Below are 16,357 nucleotides of genomic sequence, written 5' to 3'. Positions count from 1 at the left end.
TGCAGGCCGTGATTCTGTAAAATCTCTGGAAATAACATTTTCGTGGAAGGTTTCGTTAAGCAGATCTTTCACTTGGCGAGTGACATGACATGTTGCCTCGTCCTGCATGAAAACAGTGATTTCCACACAGTTGTGCTCTTCCAAAGCAGGAATCACCTATTGTACGAACAGGTCTCGATAACGTGCAGACTGGATGCTATACCTGACAGAAATGGTTCAAATGGCTCTTAGCACTAAGGGGCTTAACTTCTGAGGTCATCAGTCCCCTAGAACTTAGAATTACGTAAACCTGACTAACCTAAGGACATCACACACACCCATGCCCGAGGCAGGATTCGAACCTGCGACCGTAGCGGTCGCGCGGTTCCTGACTGTAGCGCCTAGAACCGCACGGCCACCCCGGCCGGCTACCTGACAGAGCTTCTGGCTATGTTCTCTTCAAAGAAGACTGAACCGAGAATAAAGCTGCTCGTGAATCAAAAGCACACGCCCACGTAAGGCGAGCGCAATGGCTCTTCGTGCGCAACACGCGGTTTAAACAGAAATCCAAATTCGGCAGTATTCACTGGATACTGTGGTGTAAAGTGTACCTCGTCACTCCACCGAACATTGCCCCAGCCTCATGTCATCCACTTTGATCCCAGCCAGAAACCGAAGATCAAATTGAGAACGTTGCTGCAGATCATGAGGTTTCAACTGTTGCACCTTCTGGATCTCGTACTGGTACTAGTGTAATATAGACCGCAAAACTTCCCGTACTGTTGACCATGGGATGGACCGTTCTTGTGACACTGCACGAGCACTAACAATACCTGGGACATGTGCTGCATAATCAGTTACTGTAACAACAATGTCGTCAATAACTTCCATCGACACAGGACGCCTTTCTCTTCCAGGAGATATACCAGCTTACCCGTGTTTCCAAATTGCATTATCATCTTCTTTAATCCATTTAATAATATCAGACCTTTACTCAGGTCTTTCAGTCGGCGATACTCTCTGAATGTACGAGGGCAGTTCAATAAGTAATGCAACACATTTTTTTTCTGAAACAGGGGTTGTTTTATTCAGCATTGAAATACACGAGGTTATTCCCCAATCTTTTAGGTACACAACACTATTTCTCAACGTAATCTCCATTCAATGCTACGGCCTTACGCCACCTTGAAATGAGGGCCTGTATGCCTGCACGTTACCATTCCACTGGTCGATGTCGGAGCCAACGTCGTACTGCATCAATAACTTCTTCATCATCTGCGTAGTGCCTCCCACTGATTGCGTCCTTCATTGGGCCAAACATATGGAAATCCGACGGTGCGAGATCGGGGCTGTAGAGTGCATGAGGAAGAACAGTCCACTGAAGTTTTGTGAGCTCCTCTCGGGTGCAAAGACTTGTGTGAGGTCTTGCGTTGTCATGAAGAAGGAGAAGTTCGTTCAGATTTTTGTGCCTACGAACACGCTGAAGTCGTTTCTTCAATTTCTGAAGAGTAGCACAATACACTTCAGAGTTGATCGTTTGACCATGGGGAAGGACATCGAACAGAATAACCCCTTCAGCGTCCCAGAAGACTGTAACCATGACTTTACCGGCTGAGGGTATGGCTTTAAACTTTTTCTTGGTAGGGGAGTGGGTGTGGCGCCACTCGATTGATTGCCGTTTTGTTTCAGGTTCAAAGTGATGAACCCATGTTTCATCGCCTGTAACAATCTTTGACAAGAAATTGTCACCCTCAGCCACATGACGAGCAAGCAATTCCGCACAGATGGTTCTCCTTTGCTCTTTATGGTGTTCGGTTAGACAACGAGGGACCCAGCGGGAACAAACCTTTGAATATCCCAACTGATGAACAATTGTGACAGCACTACCAACAGAGATGTCAAGTTGAGCACTGAGTTGTTTGATGGTGATCCGTCGATCATCATGAACGAGTGTGTTCGCACGCTCCGCCATTGCAGGAGTCACAGCTGTGCACGGCCGGCCCGCACGCGGGAGATCAGACAGTCTTGCTTGACCTTGCGGCGATGATGACACACGCTTTGCCCAACGACTCACCGTGCTTTTGTCCACTGCCAGATCACCGTAGACATTCTGCAAGCGCCTATGAATATCTGAGATGCCCTGGTTTTCCGCAAAAAGAAACTCGATCACTGCCTGTTGTTTGCAACGCACATCCGTTACAGACGCCATTTTAACAGCTCCGTACAGCGCTGCCACCTGTCGGAAGTCAATGAAACTATACGAGACGAAGCGGGAATGTTTGAAAATATTCCACAAGAAATTTCCGGTTTTCTCAACCAAAATTGGCCGAGAAAAAAAATGTGTTGCATTACTTATTGAACTGCCCTCGTAGCACTACAAAAGCTGCAGTTCACATAGAACAGTTTCGCTAACAGTGCACGGCCTCTCTTCTCGATAGCCACACAGTTCACTCACGCTATGGCTTCTCAGATGACAGCGTGGATGTCATAGCCATACAAACAGTATGTAGCTCCAGATTTGCACCTGGTGGCCACAATTATAACTAATTTGTGTTCCAATGTAAATCTGTTCCGGATTAGCACATCAGCATATCTACCACGTTTCGTTGTCATACGATAGTCACAGCCCACACTGAACCTCCAAAAGTGGCTACACGTTAATTAAATCACCAGGTATTTGAAGAGTGTCTACAGCTACTGTGCTTGTGAGTGCGACTGCAAGTCCGAAATTTAAAAGTCGATTGCGATGCTATTTAACAATACACGAAATTTTAAACGTGTTACCTGTGTCTATATAAATGGTGCTGTTGGTACAGGTTTTTATTACAAATGTGACAGTTACGCTCACAAGTACAATAGCTCAAGACACTCTTGTAATGCCACATGTGCAAGATACCAGTATGACTTACCTGATTTTTTTCCCATGGTATTGTTTACGAAAGTGCAGTAATTCCTTATTAATCTTAGCAGATTTTATGACTTGGTTTGTCACAGTGCTTAATTTTCAAATCATTGTGACGAAATGAATTGTTAACAGTCACTTACGTAAGTGTACGTCAAAATGGCCTAGACCTAAATTGTACAGTAGAACAGCAAATAAACTAGAGCTGATTATCACATGTGGAATGCAATCATTTAAACGATTAGCACATCAGTTCTTCTGTAAATACATATATGTATTTTCATTTTGTGACATATTGCACACTCTATCTATGGAATAAAAGATGTATCTAATCTAAACTCAGAGTCTTCCTGGATAATTTATAGATAATAAGTGTCGTAATACGAATGTGTAACGTCGTCGTCCATGTGAACAACAGTAACTTTTTCCTGTAATAATCCTTAGTCTGCTGTCTTATAACTGTTATCGGCAGTATAAGAGGATTTAGAATTTCTCAGTAGGAAGAAGCAACATGTTATCTTGGATGGAGTGTCAATGGCAGATGTAGCACTACCCTCAGGTTTATCCCAAGGAAGTGTGTTGAGGTCCTTGCTGTTCATATCGTATATTAATGAGATGCCAGGGAATGTTAATAGTAACCTCAAACTATTTATAGGTGATGCAGCTCCCACAGGAGGTTCGAGACCTCCCTCAGGCATGGGTGCGTGTGTTGTTCTTAGCATAAGTTTGTTTAATTAGAATGTAAGTCTAATGATCGATTATCTCAGCAGTTTCGTCCCTTAAGAATTCACACACATTTGAACATTTTCGATGCAGCTATCTGCAATGAAGGACTACGCGAAAAAAATCACAGAAATATTCGAATGGATGTTAATAAGTCTTCGTACTCGTGCAAATATTGGCACGTTCCTTTCAGCACTCACAAATGTAAATTTTGCGCATCACAAAATGAATAAAACAATATCAGTGAACCTCAACTGAATCAATCAACTATTACTAACGTCTCGGACTAACAGTATGTGGGTATATTAGTGGATTGATCACATAGGCTCAGTCGTTCATAAAGCTTCGTTTCATTGGTTGGTTACTGCAAGACCGCAATGTCTTTAAAGGAGATTGTCTAAAAAACACTCGTGTGACCTACATATCATATCATTCAAGTGTGTAAGTGTCGATATCAAACAAGATACAAATGAGGACAGCACAAATGTCAACGTGTTTGTTTGATTCACGAGGAAGTGTCACAGAGACGCCGAAAAACGGAACTCACAGACGCTTGAAGACCGATTGAAGACCGCCAACTATTCCGTTGATAGTTGTTTACAAATATTCGTTTTATAAATTGAAACGCCTTTTTCTTGCTGCCGTGTATATTTATTTATAGTCAAGAGACGTTTCTCACTTTATACTAACGTATCTTTAGTGGATTTAATCTGAAATTGTACTGTGTTGTTTATATATATGGTACTTGAAGATTAGAAAACAACTGAATATAAAATTTTTACGTTTATAAATTATTACTTACAATTTTTCGTCTTAAAGGCCGAAATGTGATTTTCCTCTCATCTAATTTTTCATTAGCGGTAGCACTGTCACCTCACTCAAAAATCGACACATTTTCTTTTGTCATTTCATACTTCGTAAGCTGACCGGAGTAGACCCCACTACTGGTCTGTCATTAACTGCAGATTTTTGTTACGAGAATTATGAACGATCTCTGTATGCTCACTTGGTGTTACTTTTCTTAAGAGTTGCCAACCTAACTACTGTTTCTTCTCTCTCTCTCTCTCTCTCTCTCTCTCTCTCTCTCTCTCTGTGTGTGTGTGTGTGTGTGTGTGTGTGTACTTGCGTGCATTTGCACCTACATGACTTTAAGTTGTTTCTTCAAGAGAATTAAACAATTTTTTCAGATGTTACGGAAAAAAACAAAACTTTATAATTCCAGATTAAATCCACTGAAGGTGCCTTAATGTAAAAGGCGAAACACATGTGAAACGTAGATACTAAAGACAGAAGCAAGAAAACGGCGTTTCAACTTGAGAAAGTAATATTTATATACTTGCTGGGGATAATGGCCACGCCAAAACACTTGGCCAACTTACAAAATTTCAAGTAGCTGTATTGAAGAATCTAGGCGTATACTACAAACCGCTTCGTGCCGCGCCCTTAGGGACTTCGAAGGTAAGACGTGACTTATTACTGAACTCACAGAGGCAATTTAGCAACCTTTCTTCCCAGCGCTCTATACGCGAATGGAACCGGAAGTCTAATATAATGGGAAGTGCTCCCTGCCCTGCACTTCGCTATGATTTGCAGAGCACAGTTGTACATGTTATTCAGTGGGTGACACCTGAATCATGGAATGACACGAATTGTGGGAAGTCGCATGACGCTGTTTGAGTCCGTCAGCAAGTGAGGTACGTACGTTGACCAGGGCTTGCCCATCGGCCACGGTGATGTTCTCGTGTCCGAAGTAGAAGTCGTGCATGCTGAGGGCGGCTGCAGAGCGCTCCTCGGCCGTCGGCAGGTGCAGCAGCGGCGCCACCGCCAGCTCAAAGTTGTCGTTCAGCTCCTGCAGAGACGCTGGCTCCGACAGGTAGGCTTTCTCTGCAAGGCAAGGAAAGGAGACCGTAATGGAACCGGGCAGTGGGACACTATTATTTCGTATACAACACGAAACATACAATATGGTCACCATCCAATTTAGTGAATGCCGGCCGCGGTGGTCGTGCGGTTCTAGGCGCTGCAGTCCGGAACCGCGGGACTGCTACGGTCGCAGGTTCGAATCCTGCCTCGGCCATGGATGTGTGTGATGTCATTAGGTTAGTTAGGTTTAAGTAGTTCTAAGTTCTAGGGGACTGATGACCTAAGATGTTAAGTCCCATAGTGCTCAGAGCCATTTGAACCATTTTGAGCCAATTTAGTGAATTTCTCACACAACACCTTTTATTTACATTTGTGAAAGAGCTGATGGTAAAGTATAATTTGTTTGTATTGGCTCTGAGCATTATGGGACTTAACAAAAAAAATGGCTCTGAGTACTATGGGACTTAACATCTATGGTCATCAGTCCCCTAGAACTTAGAACTACTTAAACCTAACTAACCTAAGGACACCACACACATCCATGCCCGAGGCAGGATTCGAACCTGCGACCGTAGCAGTCGCGCGGTTCCGGACTGAGCGCCTAGAACCGCGAGTATGGGACTTAACATCTGAGGCCATCAGTCGCCTAGAACTTAGAACTAGTTAAATGTAACTAACCTAAGGACATCACACACATCCATGCTCGAGGCAGGATTCGAACCTGCGACGGTAGCGGTCGCTCGGCTCCAGACTGAAGCGCCTAGAACCGCATGGCCACTCCGGCCGGCAATTTGTTTGTATTCAAATGTTAAAATGTGTAATGGAAAGTTGTTTCAGATAGGACACTGTACTACAAAAGAAGATCAGACATATTTCATAATTTTGAAAATTTATGTAATGATTATTGTTATTTCAATAATTTTTATAATCACTTATAACATTCATATCGTCAGTTATAAAGTGTGCATGAAATTGTCTTTTCTTGTATAGATCAGTTTAAAACAACATTTTGGTATTCCTAAATACAGGGTTGGGCAAATAAAAATGGCTCGCAGAAAAGAGTTCCAGGGCACAAAGAACCACAGAAGAGGAAAGGAAATACAGAACTAATCTGACTACAGCAGATGTTGAAAGTGACCATCATTCATCTATTAACACTTTTGGGCCCTGGTCAGCAAGTTACTGAAGGCGGATCAAAGCTGAAATGCTGAAATTGCTGCACTCTCGTCCGAAATGTTCTGCTGCAGTTTTGAAGACTCTGGCTTTTGCAATACACGTTACACTTGATGGCTCCACACACAAAGTAACCGCGCACTGACAGATCTTGTGTCCTGGATGGCCAACTAGGGCAGCGACCAGGTTGACCTCTGCTAACAACTTCGTCAGGGGTGAAAATTGTGTAAATGTGCTCCGATGTTCAACCGGCTGTGTGGCCAGTTGCTCCATCCTGTTGGGGTGTGGTTATATACATACATTCACGTCCAATTGTATCCACTCTTCCGTGCCACTTTTATTTGCCCTACCTTGTACATCGCTGACCTCTTTGCCCTTTTCTGCGCATGGAGCAATTATCATTACGTCACAAACCTGAAACAAGCGCCCGCCATCTTATATTGCCCAAAACATTAGGTTCACCCCATTTATACCTCCACGGTTCACCGCGGTAATACTTCTCCGTGATATCACTCTGACGTGCTCCTGCCAAGTTCCGACCGCTGGGGATATCTACCGACTTTTGTGGTCGCCTCCCAAATAGCATCTGGTACTTTGCGTCGAGACGTAGTTGTTTCGTCAAAAATGCCAGCTTGCGCCGTTTATGGCTGTACTAACCGATCCGATCGTAATCCAAAATTTACAGGAGTCACATTTCATTCATAAGTGGAGATTTTCAAGCAATATTTTCTTTTCTATACATGTATTATAGTCCTGCTGCATTCTTTGTTTTCTTTCCTGTGTTTTTCATTGTCCTCCAAACGCTCAGGCATCCGAACCACACTGTGTCGATGGCCTCGTCTCCGCACAACACAAGGCCACGTGAGTGCGCTGACTGTTGGTTCGGTAACTCATTCCCGGAATTCCTCCCGCCGATAATTATTCATTGTTCATATTTCCTCCATCTTTAAAAGAGACTCTGACTAGAATATTAGGAGACAGCGGTCATATGTGTATGTGTTCTGTGTGTATGATTGTATGAACGTGAGTGTGTGCTTTGCTTCCTTTCAGAAGAAGGCTTTAGCCGATCACACTTTTTGTCGTGCCTGCCTGCTGCTCGGCCTGTGAGTAGCAATCTAACCGCTTCACCGTAACGTTTCTCTTTGACAACTCTTCCTAATCCACAGAAGACTGTAATGTGTAAATGGTGATGACTACGAATTACTAACATGTCTTTAATTAAAAAACAAAAATACTAATAAATTAACTACATGGAGTCATTTTTACAAAAAAAAAATGTTGATAGAGAATAACTCGTTCCACATCATTATGATTTACCACGCAAATGTTACAAGGAATATGAAACTAACTAACTAATTAATTAATTATTGGTATATCACAAAGCATGGTATAGAGTCCTATACGTTGAAAACCTCAAAATGAAATTCAAAAAAGGCAGATGATCAAAGTGCATTCCAACAGTGATATGATTGGCTATTCCTCAAAAACTGACAGCTGCTGACGAGAAATATTCCGTAAAAAGAAACAAACAGGCTACTGATCGAAAGGTCCCCCCTGCGGGTCCGGGGATTAGAATAGGCCCGAGGTATTCCTGCCTGTCGTAAGAGGCGACTAAAAGGAGTCCCACCCCCTCAAGGGGGTCGTTAGCGCCTGCGTCTGGAGACGGACGGTTCCACGACCTCTATTTGCGGTCATTTTGCTTTTTCACTTCTCGTTTCTTCCTTCCTTTGTTTGGTTCCTTTCTTTGCTCTTTTCCACCTCACTGTCTTCCTTACTCTTTCCCTTGTCTTCTTCTCCTTGCCTTCTCATTGCCTTCTTCTCCTTGGTTCTCCTTGCCTTTTGCTTGCCTTCTCATTACCTTCTTCTCCTTGCCTTCTCTGGTCTCCGCCCCCGCGTTTGAGACAGTCTGTCCTCTCTCTCCCTCTCTCTCTTCTTTTTCCTCTTCTTCCTTCCTCCCTGTGCGTGCCTGAAGGCCGACCCACGCGTTCGCACGCGTAGCCGGTGACGGGGTAACGCGTAATTCCCCGCCCTGGGTAGACATGTAAGGCACGCGCGTACCCCCTGGTAAAGGCCAGGCCCGGGGAGGGGTGATTGCCTGAGCTGATACCTTCTGACCATGCCGATTGGTCCCTCCGTCTGTTTCTCAGGAGGTGTGACCTGAGGTGTAAACATTCACCTAAGGCGGGAGTGCCCTCTGAGAGGGTCCCCACAAGGAAGGAGCGCGCCATCGGAGACGCTGGCAATCATGGGGGATTCCTCCGCAATGGATTTCACTCCATCTGTCTCGACTTCTGCCCAAAAACGGAAACGTGACCAGCCACCAGTGACAAAAGTACTACCGCCTGCCCAACAGTTCCTCGTCGTTTCTCGATCTGAGGACGGAAAGGATTTTTCCTCTGTCAACCCTTTCGTTATCCAGAAGGGTGTAGATGCCATAGCCGGATCTGTCAAATCTTGTACCAGGTTGTGTAACGGTACCTTATTACTAGAAACTGAGAGCGCCTTTCAGGCACAAAAACTGCTTCGGGCCACACTCCTGTACACGTTCCCTGTGCGGGTGGAGGCTCACCGAACTTTGAATTCGTCTCGTGGTGTGGTCTATACTAGCTCCCTCGACGGATTGACTGACGAGGACATTCAATCATTCCTCGCTGAGCAGGGCGTGACGGCTGTCCATAGGGTCATGAAGAAGGTCAACAATGACCTTGTGCCGACCCGGACACTTTTCTTGACCTTCGATAGTGTTAAGCTGCCATCGCGCATCAAGGCAGGCTACGAGGTTATTTCTGTTCGCCCCTATGACCCGACACCTACGCGCTGCTACCAGTGTCAGCGTTTCAATCACACTCGACAGTCTTGTTCCAATGCGGCTAAATGTGTCACTTGTGGCAGGGATGCCCATGAGGGTGACTGTCCACCTCCGTCTCCTCGTTGTGTGAACTGTCAGGGTGACCATGCCGCATCCTCCCGCGACTGTCCTGTCTATAAGGCAGAACGCTGTATCCAAGAAATTCGGGTCAAAGAGAAAGTGTCCACCTCGGCTGCTCGCAAGCTGTTGGCTAGTAGGAAGCCCACGCTGCTCCCAGCGGGGAAATACAGTACTGTCCTCGCCTCTCCTCGGACTACCAGGGAGGTGGCAACCCAGACATGCGATCTGACCTTCAGCACCACGGTCGTCCGTTCGGCCAGTGCTAAGATCGCCCGGTCAACGTCTCCTCTTCCTCCCGTCACCCCTCAGCCACAAGCACCTTCATCAGCTTCTGCCAAGACGAAGACCCAGAAGTCCGATGCACGGGCCTTCAAGAAGGAACCGTCCCATGCAGACTTCCTACGTACCTCGATCTCCCAGCCTTCGACCGGTACTTCCACCAAACGTCCTTCCAAGAAGGCTCATAGGAAGCACAGTTCTCCTTCTCCGCCACGGCGCATTTCTTCTCCTGCGCCACCCAGCGGTTGCCGCCCCAGGCCGTCATCCGTTTCGCCTGGCCGCACCGCTGGTAGCCGAACATCTGGCCGTTCACCGGCGGAGGAAGCTCCCCCTCCCGGCCATCTTCCCAAGACGGCCGATGAACCTATAGACCCCATGGACGATGACTGTCCGCCTACTGATAGCGGCGGCAGTGCTCGCTCGAAGCCAGGCCCTCAGCGGCCTTCGAGGTGACCCCTTCTTTCGTCTTTCTTTTCTTCTTACGATGGCACTTATTCACTGGAATATTCGCAGCATTCGCTCCAACCGAGAGGACTTGAAGTTGCTGCTCCGCTTGCACCGTCCGCTCGTCGTAGCCCTCCAGGAAACGAAGCTACGCCCATGCGATCAAATTGCCTTGGCACACTACACCTCTGTGCGTTTTGACCTACCCCCTGTGGTAGGTATCCCGGCCCATGGAGGGGTTATGTTGCTGGTCCGGGATGATATTTACCACGATCCCATCACGTTGCACACCGGCCTGCAGGCAGTAGCCATCTGCATTACTCTCCCCACTTTTACATTTTACATTTGTACCGTTTACACTCCATCGTCATCTGCCGTTACCAGGGCAGACATGATGCAACTTATTGCTCAGCTACCTGCACCATTTTTGTTAACTGGAGACTTCAATGCCCACCATCCCCTTTGGGGCTCTCCAGCATCCTGCCCGAGGGGCTCCCTGTTAGCAGACCTTTTCAACCAGCTCAATCTTGTCTGCCTCAATACTGGCGCCCCTACTTTTCTTTCGGACACATCTCACACCTATTCCCATTTAGACTTCTCTATATGTACTCCCCAACTTGCACGCCGGTTTGAGTGGTATGCACTTTCTGATACGTATTCGAGCGACCACTTCCTGTGTGTTATCCATCTCCTGCAGCATACCCCCTCTCCGTGCTCCTCTAGTTGGACCATCTCCAAGGCAGACTGGGGGCTCTTCTCTTCCAGGGCGACCTTTCAGGATAAAACCTTCACAAGCTGCGATCGTCAGGTAGCACACCTCACGGACGTCATTCTCGCTGCTGCTGAATATTCCATCCCTCACCCTACTTCTTCTCCACGTCGCGTACCGGTCCCCTGGTGGACTGCAGCATGTAGAGACGCTTTACGTGCTCGTCGACGTGCTTTACGCACCTTTAAACGCCACCCTACAGTGGCGAATTGTATCAATTATAAACGATTACGTGCTCAGTGTCGTCGTGTTATTAAAGAAAGCAAGAAAGCCAGCTGGGCTGCTTTCACAAGCACCTTCAACAGTTTTACTCCTTCTTCTGTTGTCTGGGGTAGCCTGCGCCGGCTATCTGGCACTAAGGTCCACTCACCAGTTTCTGGCTTGACGGTCGCGAATGACGTCCTTGTGGCCCCTGAGGATGTCTCCAATGCCTTCGGCCGCTTTTTCGCCGAGGTTTCGAGCTCCGCTCATTACCACCCTGCCTTCCTCCCCCGCAAACAGGCAGAGGAGGCTAGGCCACCTAACTTCCGTTCCTCGAATCGTGAAAGTTATAATGCCCCATTCACCATGCGGGAACTCGAAAACGCACTTGGCCGATCACGGTCCTCCGCTCCAGGGCCTGATTCTATTCATATTCAGATGCTGAAGAACCTTTCTCCTGCGGGTAAAGGTTTTCTTCTTCGGACTTACAATCGCATCTGGATTGAGGGACATGTTCCCGCATGCTGGCGCGAGTCTATTGTTGTCCCGATTTCTAAGCCGGGGAAGGACAAGCACTTGCCTTCCAGTTATCGACCCATCTCGCTTACCAGCTGTGTCTGTAAAGTGATGGAGCGAATGGTTAACTCTCGATTGGTTTGGCTGCTCGAGTCTCGACGCCTACTTACCAATGTACAATGTGGATTTCGTAGGCGCCGCTCTGCTGTCGACCATCTGGTTACCTTGTCGACCTTCATTATGAATAACTTCTTGCGGAAGCGCCCGACCGCGGCTGTGTTCTTTGATTTGGAGAAGGCTTACGACACCTGTTGGAGGGCGGGCATTCTCCGCACCATGCATACATGGGGCCTTCGCGGTCGTCTCCCTCTTTTTATTCGTTCCTTTTTAATGGATCGACAGTTCAGGGTACGTGTGGGTTCTGTCCTGTCAGATACCTTTCACCAGGAGAATGGGGTGCCACAGGGCTCAGTTTTGAGCGTCGCTCTCTTCGCCATAGCGATCAATCCAATAATGGATTGCCTCCCAACTGATGTATCAGGCTCTCTTTTCGTAGACGATTTTACCATCTATTGCAGCGCGCAGCGTACGTGTTTCCTGGAGCGCTATCTTCAGCGTTCTCTTGACCGTCTTTACTCCTGGAGTGTCGCCAATGGCTTCCGTTTCTCTGCCGAGAAGACGGTCTGTATTAACTTCTGGCGCTACAAAGAGTTTCTCCCACCGTCCTTACGACTCGGTCCCGTTGCTCTCCCATTCGTCGAGACAACAAAATTTTTAGGTCTCACATTTGACAGGAAACTTAGTTGGTCTCCACATGTGTCATATTTGGCTGCCCGTTGTACCCGTTCTCTAATTGTCCTCCGTGTTCTCAGTGGTATGTCGTGGGGAGCGGATCGAACCGTCCTGCTTCGTCTATATCGGTCGATCGTCCGCTCCAAGCTGGATTATGGGAGCTTCGTATACTCCTCTGCACGGCCATCCATCTTACGCCGCCTCAACTCCATACAACATCGGGGTTTACGACTTGTGATCGGAGCGTTTTATACTAGTCCCGTCGAGAGTCTTCATGCTGACGCTGGTGAGTTGCCACTCACCTACCGGCGCGATATACTGCTTTGTCGGTATGCCTGTCGGCTACTGGCAATGCCCGACCACCCGTCTTATCGTTCCTTTTTTTATGACTCTCTCGACAGTCGATACGGGTTGTATGTCTCTGCCCTGCTACCCCCTGGAGTTCGCTTTCGTCGCCTCCTTCAACACCTTAATTTTTCACTCCCTGTAACCTTTCGAGTGGGCGAGAGCCACACGCCACCTTGGCTCCAGGCTCAGGTTCGCGTCCACCTTGACCTCTGCTCGCTCCCGAAGGAGGTTACCCCCGGTTCAGTCTACGACTCCCGTTTTATCGAACTTCGTTCGAAGTTCATTAATATGACCTTCATTTATACAGATGGCTCTAAGACCAATGACGGGGTTGGATGTTCCTTTATTGTCGGGGCACAAAGTTTCAAATACCGGCTCCATGGCCTTTGTTCGGTCTTCACAGCTGAGCTCTTTGCCCTCTACCAGGCTGTCCTTTACATCTGCCGCCACCGACATTCTGCATATGTCATCTGCTCCGATTCCCTGAGCGCTATCCAGAGCCTCAGTGATCCGTACCCGGTTCACCCTTTCGTGCACCGGATCCAACGCTCTCTTCAGCAGCTGGTGGACGTCGGTTCTCCGGTTAGCTTTATGTGGGTTCCTGGCCATGTCGGTATCCCTGGGAACGAGGCTGCAGATGCCGGGCCAAGGCTGCGGTCCTCCAGCCTCGGACAGCATCTTGTTGTGTCCCTTCGTCAGATTGTAGCAGGGTAATTTGTCGGCGCATTTTATCGCAGTGGCATGCCGATTGGGCTGCACTTACAGACAACAAACTTCGGGCCCTGAAACCTCTTCCCGTGGCTTGGACGTCCTCCTCACGCCCTTCTCGGCGGGAGGAGGTCGTTTTGGCCGGGTTGCGAATTGGCCACTGCCGGTTCAGCCATCGCCATCTGCTGACGGCTGCGCCGGCGCCGTTCTGCCCCTGTGGGCAATTGCTGACGGTCTGCCATATTTTAACGGTCTGTCCGGATTTTAACACCCTGCGTCTTGATCTTGGCCTGCCATGTACTGTAGAAGCCATTTTAGCGGATGACCCACGAGCAGCTGCTCGCGTTCTTCATTTTATCAATTTGACAACCCTCTCAAAGGACATTTGATTCTGCTGTTTTCCTTTTTTAATCCTATGCCTGTCAGTCTGTCTTTTATCGTGTTTTCCGTTTCGTTGCTGTTTTAAACTTGTGACTCGCGGTATATTCCTCACGTATTCTGGGCGCTAATGACCGTTGAAGTTGTGCGCCCTAAAACCACAAAAAAAAATAAATAAATAAATAAATGATCGAAAGGTAGGCCTATGTGCAGCACGGGCTAGACTAACACTACTAAAAAAGTGACTCACAAGCATGTTGATCGAAAATATCCGTTTTACGCGCCCTAAGCGTTTGAGAGTGTTTCCTTAATCGTATTTATAGCATTTGGCAATGCTGTTTAGAAAATTATATATTCGCATCGTATAAGATTTCAAAGTGAAGAGATATGTAAACTACAGTGAAACTAATGCACTAACAATCTAATAAAACAAGAACTCTACTCTGCATGGAGATACATCTCTGTGCAGTTCTGTTTCTTTGACATTTCAATAATCGTTCACTTTGTTGATATGCAAAAGATACGATAGCATGCCTTGCGTCTTCCCTCATCGCACACGTCTGTGGGCTAGCAAAGGACAAGTAGGCAAGTTTCTTTGCAAACGTGAACATTAAAAATATTGTGCATATGAGTTGAAAGCTGAAAATGTAACGAACAAGAAGCAATACCAGTAAGCAAACAAGCATTGGTTTCGGGGTTCCATCTTCATTTTCTACTGATACAAATGCAATAAAAGTGGAATTAAATGGATTAAAAAAGACAGCTTTTCACATCACTTCCTTCTCTTCTTGGTTGTTCGAATTATATCAACAAAAAACAAGTTACACTAACGAGGCCAAATGTGTCGTGTTGCTAGATGAAATACGTATTTAAGAACAGAAAAAGATCGAAATTGCCTTCCTCACGCTATGATATTCATGTAAGCACTGTAATTTTTAGTATTTAAAACAGTTGTTGCGTGCACATGACAGAAACAGTGAACAAGAAACAATCATAAACACTGGTCTATTAATGTTTTGGGCCGTTTAAAATGACGGCAGGCTCAGCCCACTCGGACTCCAAAACAACTTTTCAGCGTAAGTCTGTAACGCCATTTTCCTTCCTTTTTTTGCTCACGCTACTTACACCACTGCTTGTGGGGGAGCAGCAAGTGGAGACTGTCAATTCATTCCTGTATCTGGGTAATGTGATGACAGAAGATGCTGCACCCAGAGAAAACGTGAAGAATCGCATAAAGAAGGCAAATGCTTGCTTCACACAACTGTATCCAGTATGGAGAAACAGAAACGTCACGTGCAGAGCCTCACAACTAGGTGTCTTCGGGGTATAATGACCAGCTGGTGGCCCGAAAAAAATAAGTGATGAGGATCTCTGGAGAAAAACAAACCAGACACTTATAGAAGAACAGATACGTGAAATAAAGTAAAGATGGCTTGGGCACGCATTGAGAAACCCAGAGAGAGCAATAAAAAAGAAGATATTGGAGTGGAATCCCTAAAGAATGATAATGAGAGGCGGGCCTAGAGATACATGGAAGTGGACAGTGAAAGGGCAAACAAGGAGAGTGGGCTATATCTCGGCGGAATTGAAGAAAATGGCCAAAGACAGAGATAGATGGCGAGTTCTTTTGGATGCCCTATGCCCCCATAAGGGCCAAATGAATTAAGTCAAGCAAGTATTCAGGATGAAGTAATTCATGCATTTAATTTCTTGTTGGTCTCCTAAGTAGTTCGCTATGCCACAGCTGTTGATTAGGCCTACTCGACGGAAGATTTTTAAAATACTAGAAAATGCTGAAAGGTACGATGAAGCTGCTGTTATGGCTGCTTATTTGAATGAACTGCGATCAAGAGTGACAAAAACGTTTTTTACTGCAATCTTCATCCACCGTTTCAATTGTGCACGGTGCTATCACAAGTCGACTAAAAAAAACGCAGAATTTTCTTCCCTGACTTTGAATAGTCTTGCTGCTTTTTTCAAATCCAACCAAAAGAATCTGGGGTGTAGATGAGAACGTAAGGAAATGACTACCCAAAGTTGTAAAGCGATTGAGTTCTGCATATTTGGTGAAAACCTCATGTTGCAGTCAACTGGACTCACTTTTCAACAAGATAATAGATCCATATAAGAGGGTCTAAGAAGCCTCTACTGCTGCTCGTGGATCTGAAATCATGAGGCAAGTCAGTTTCGTTCTAATGTTTCTGCAGGTATTTTCCCTGTCACTGACACCTCGTTTGATGCATCGCGAGCCAGAGCTTATGACATTGGTTGACGCGAAACAGAAATTACAGAATTCCAAGCAATGTTAAGAACCAAATATGACGGTTTTGGAAGAAAATGGGAAATAGTCATT

At 46.4% G+C, this 16,357-nt stretch overlaps 1 protein-coding gene across 1 annotated transcript in view; it reads right to left on the bottom strand.

Moving 5' to 3' along the window:
- Positions 1-16,357, bottom strand: part of LOC126412972 (acetylcholinesterase-like) — a 63,391-nt gene that overhangs the window by 20,434 nt on the left and 26,600 nt on the right. The window contains exon 6 of the mRNA XM_050082863.1: positions 5,307-5,488. Within this exon, the coding sequence (XP_049938820.1) occupies positions 5,307-5,488 (182 nt within the window). The remainder of the gene's footprint in view (positions 1-5,306; positions 5,489-16,357) is intronic.

Source organism: Schistocerca serialis, chromosome 7 (genome assembly GCF_023864345.2).
Source record: "Schistocerca serialis cubense isolate TAMUIC-IGC-003099 chromosome 7, iqSchSeri2.2, whole genome shotgun sequence".
NCBI classification, from domain to species: domain Eukaryota; kingdom Metazoa; phylum Arthropoda; class Insecta; order Orthoptera; family Acrididae; genus Schistocerca; species Schistocerca serialis.
This window is presented reverse-complemented; position numbering and strand designations above follow the sequence as displayed.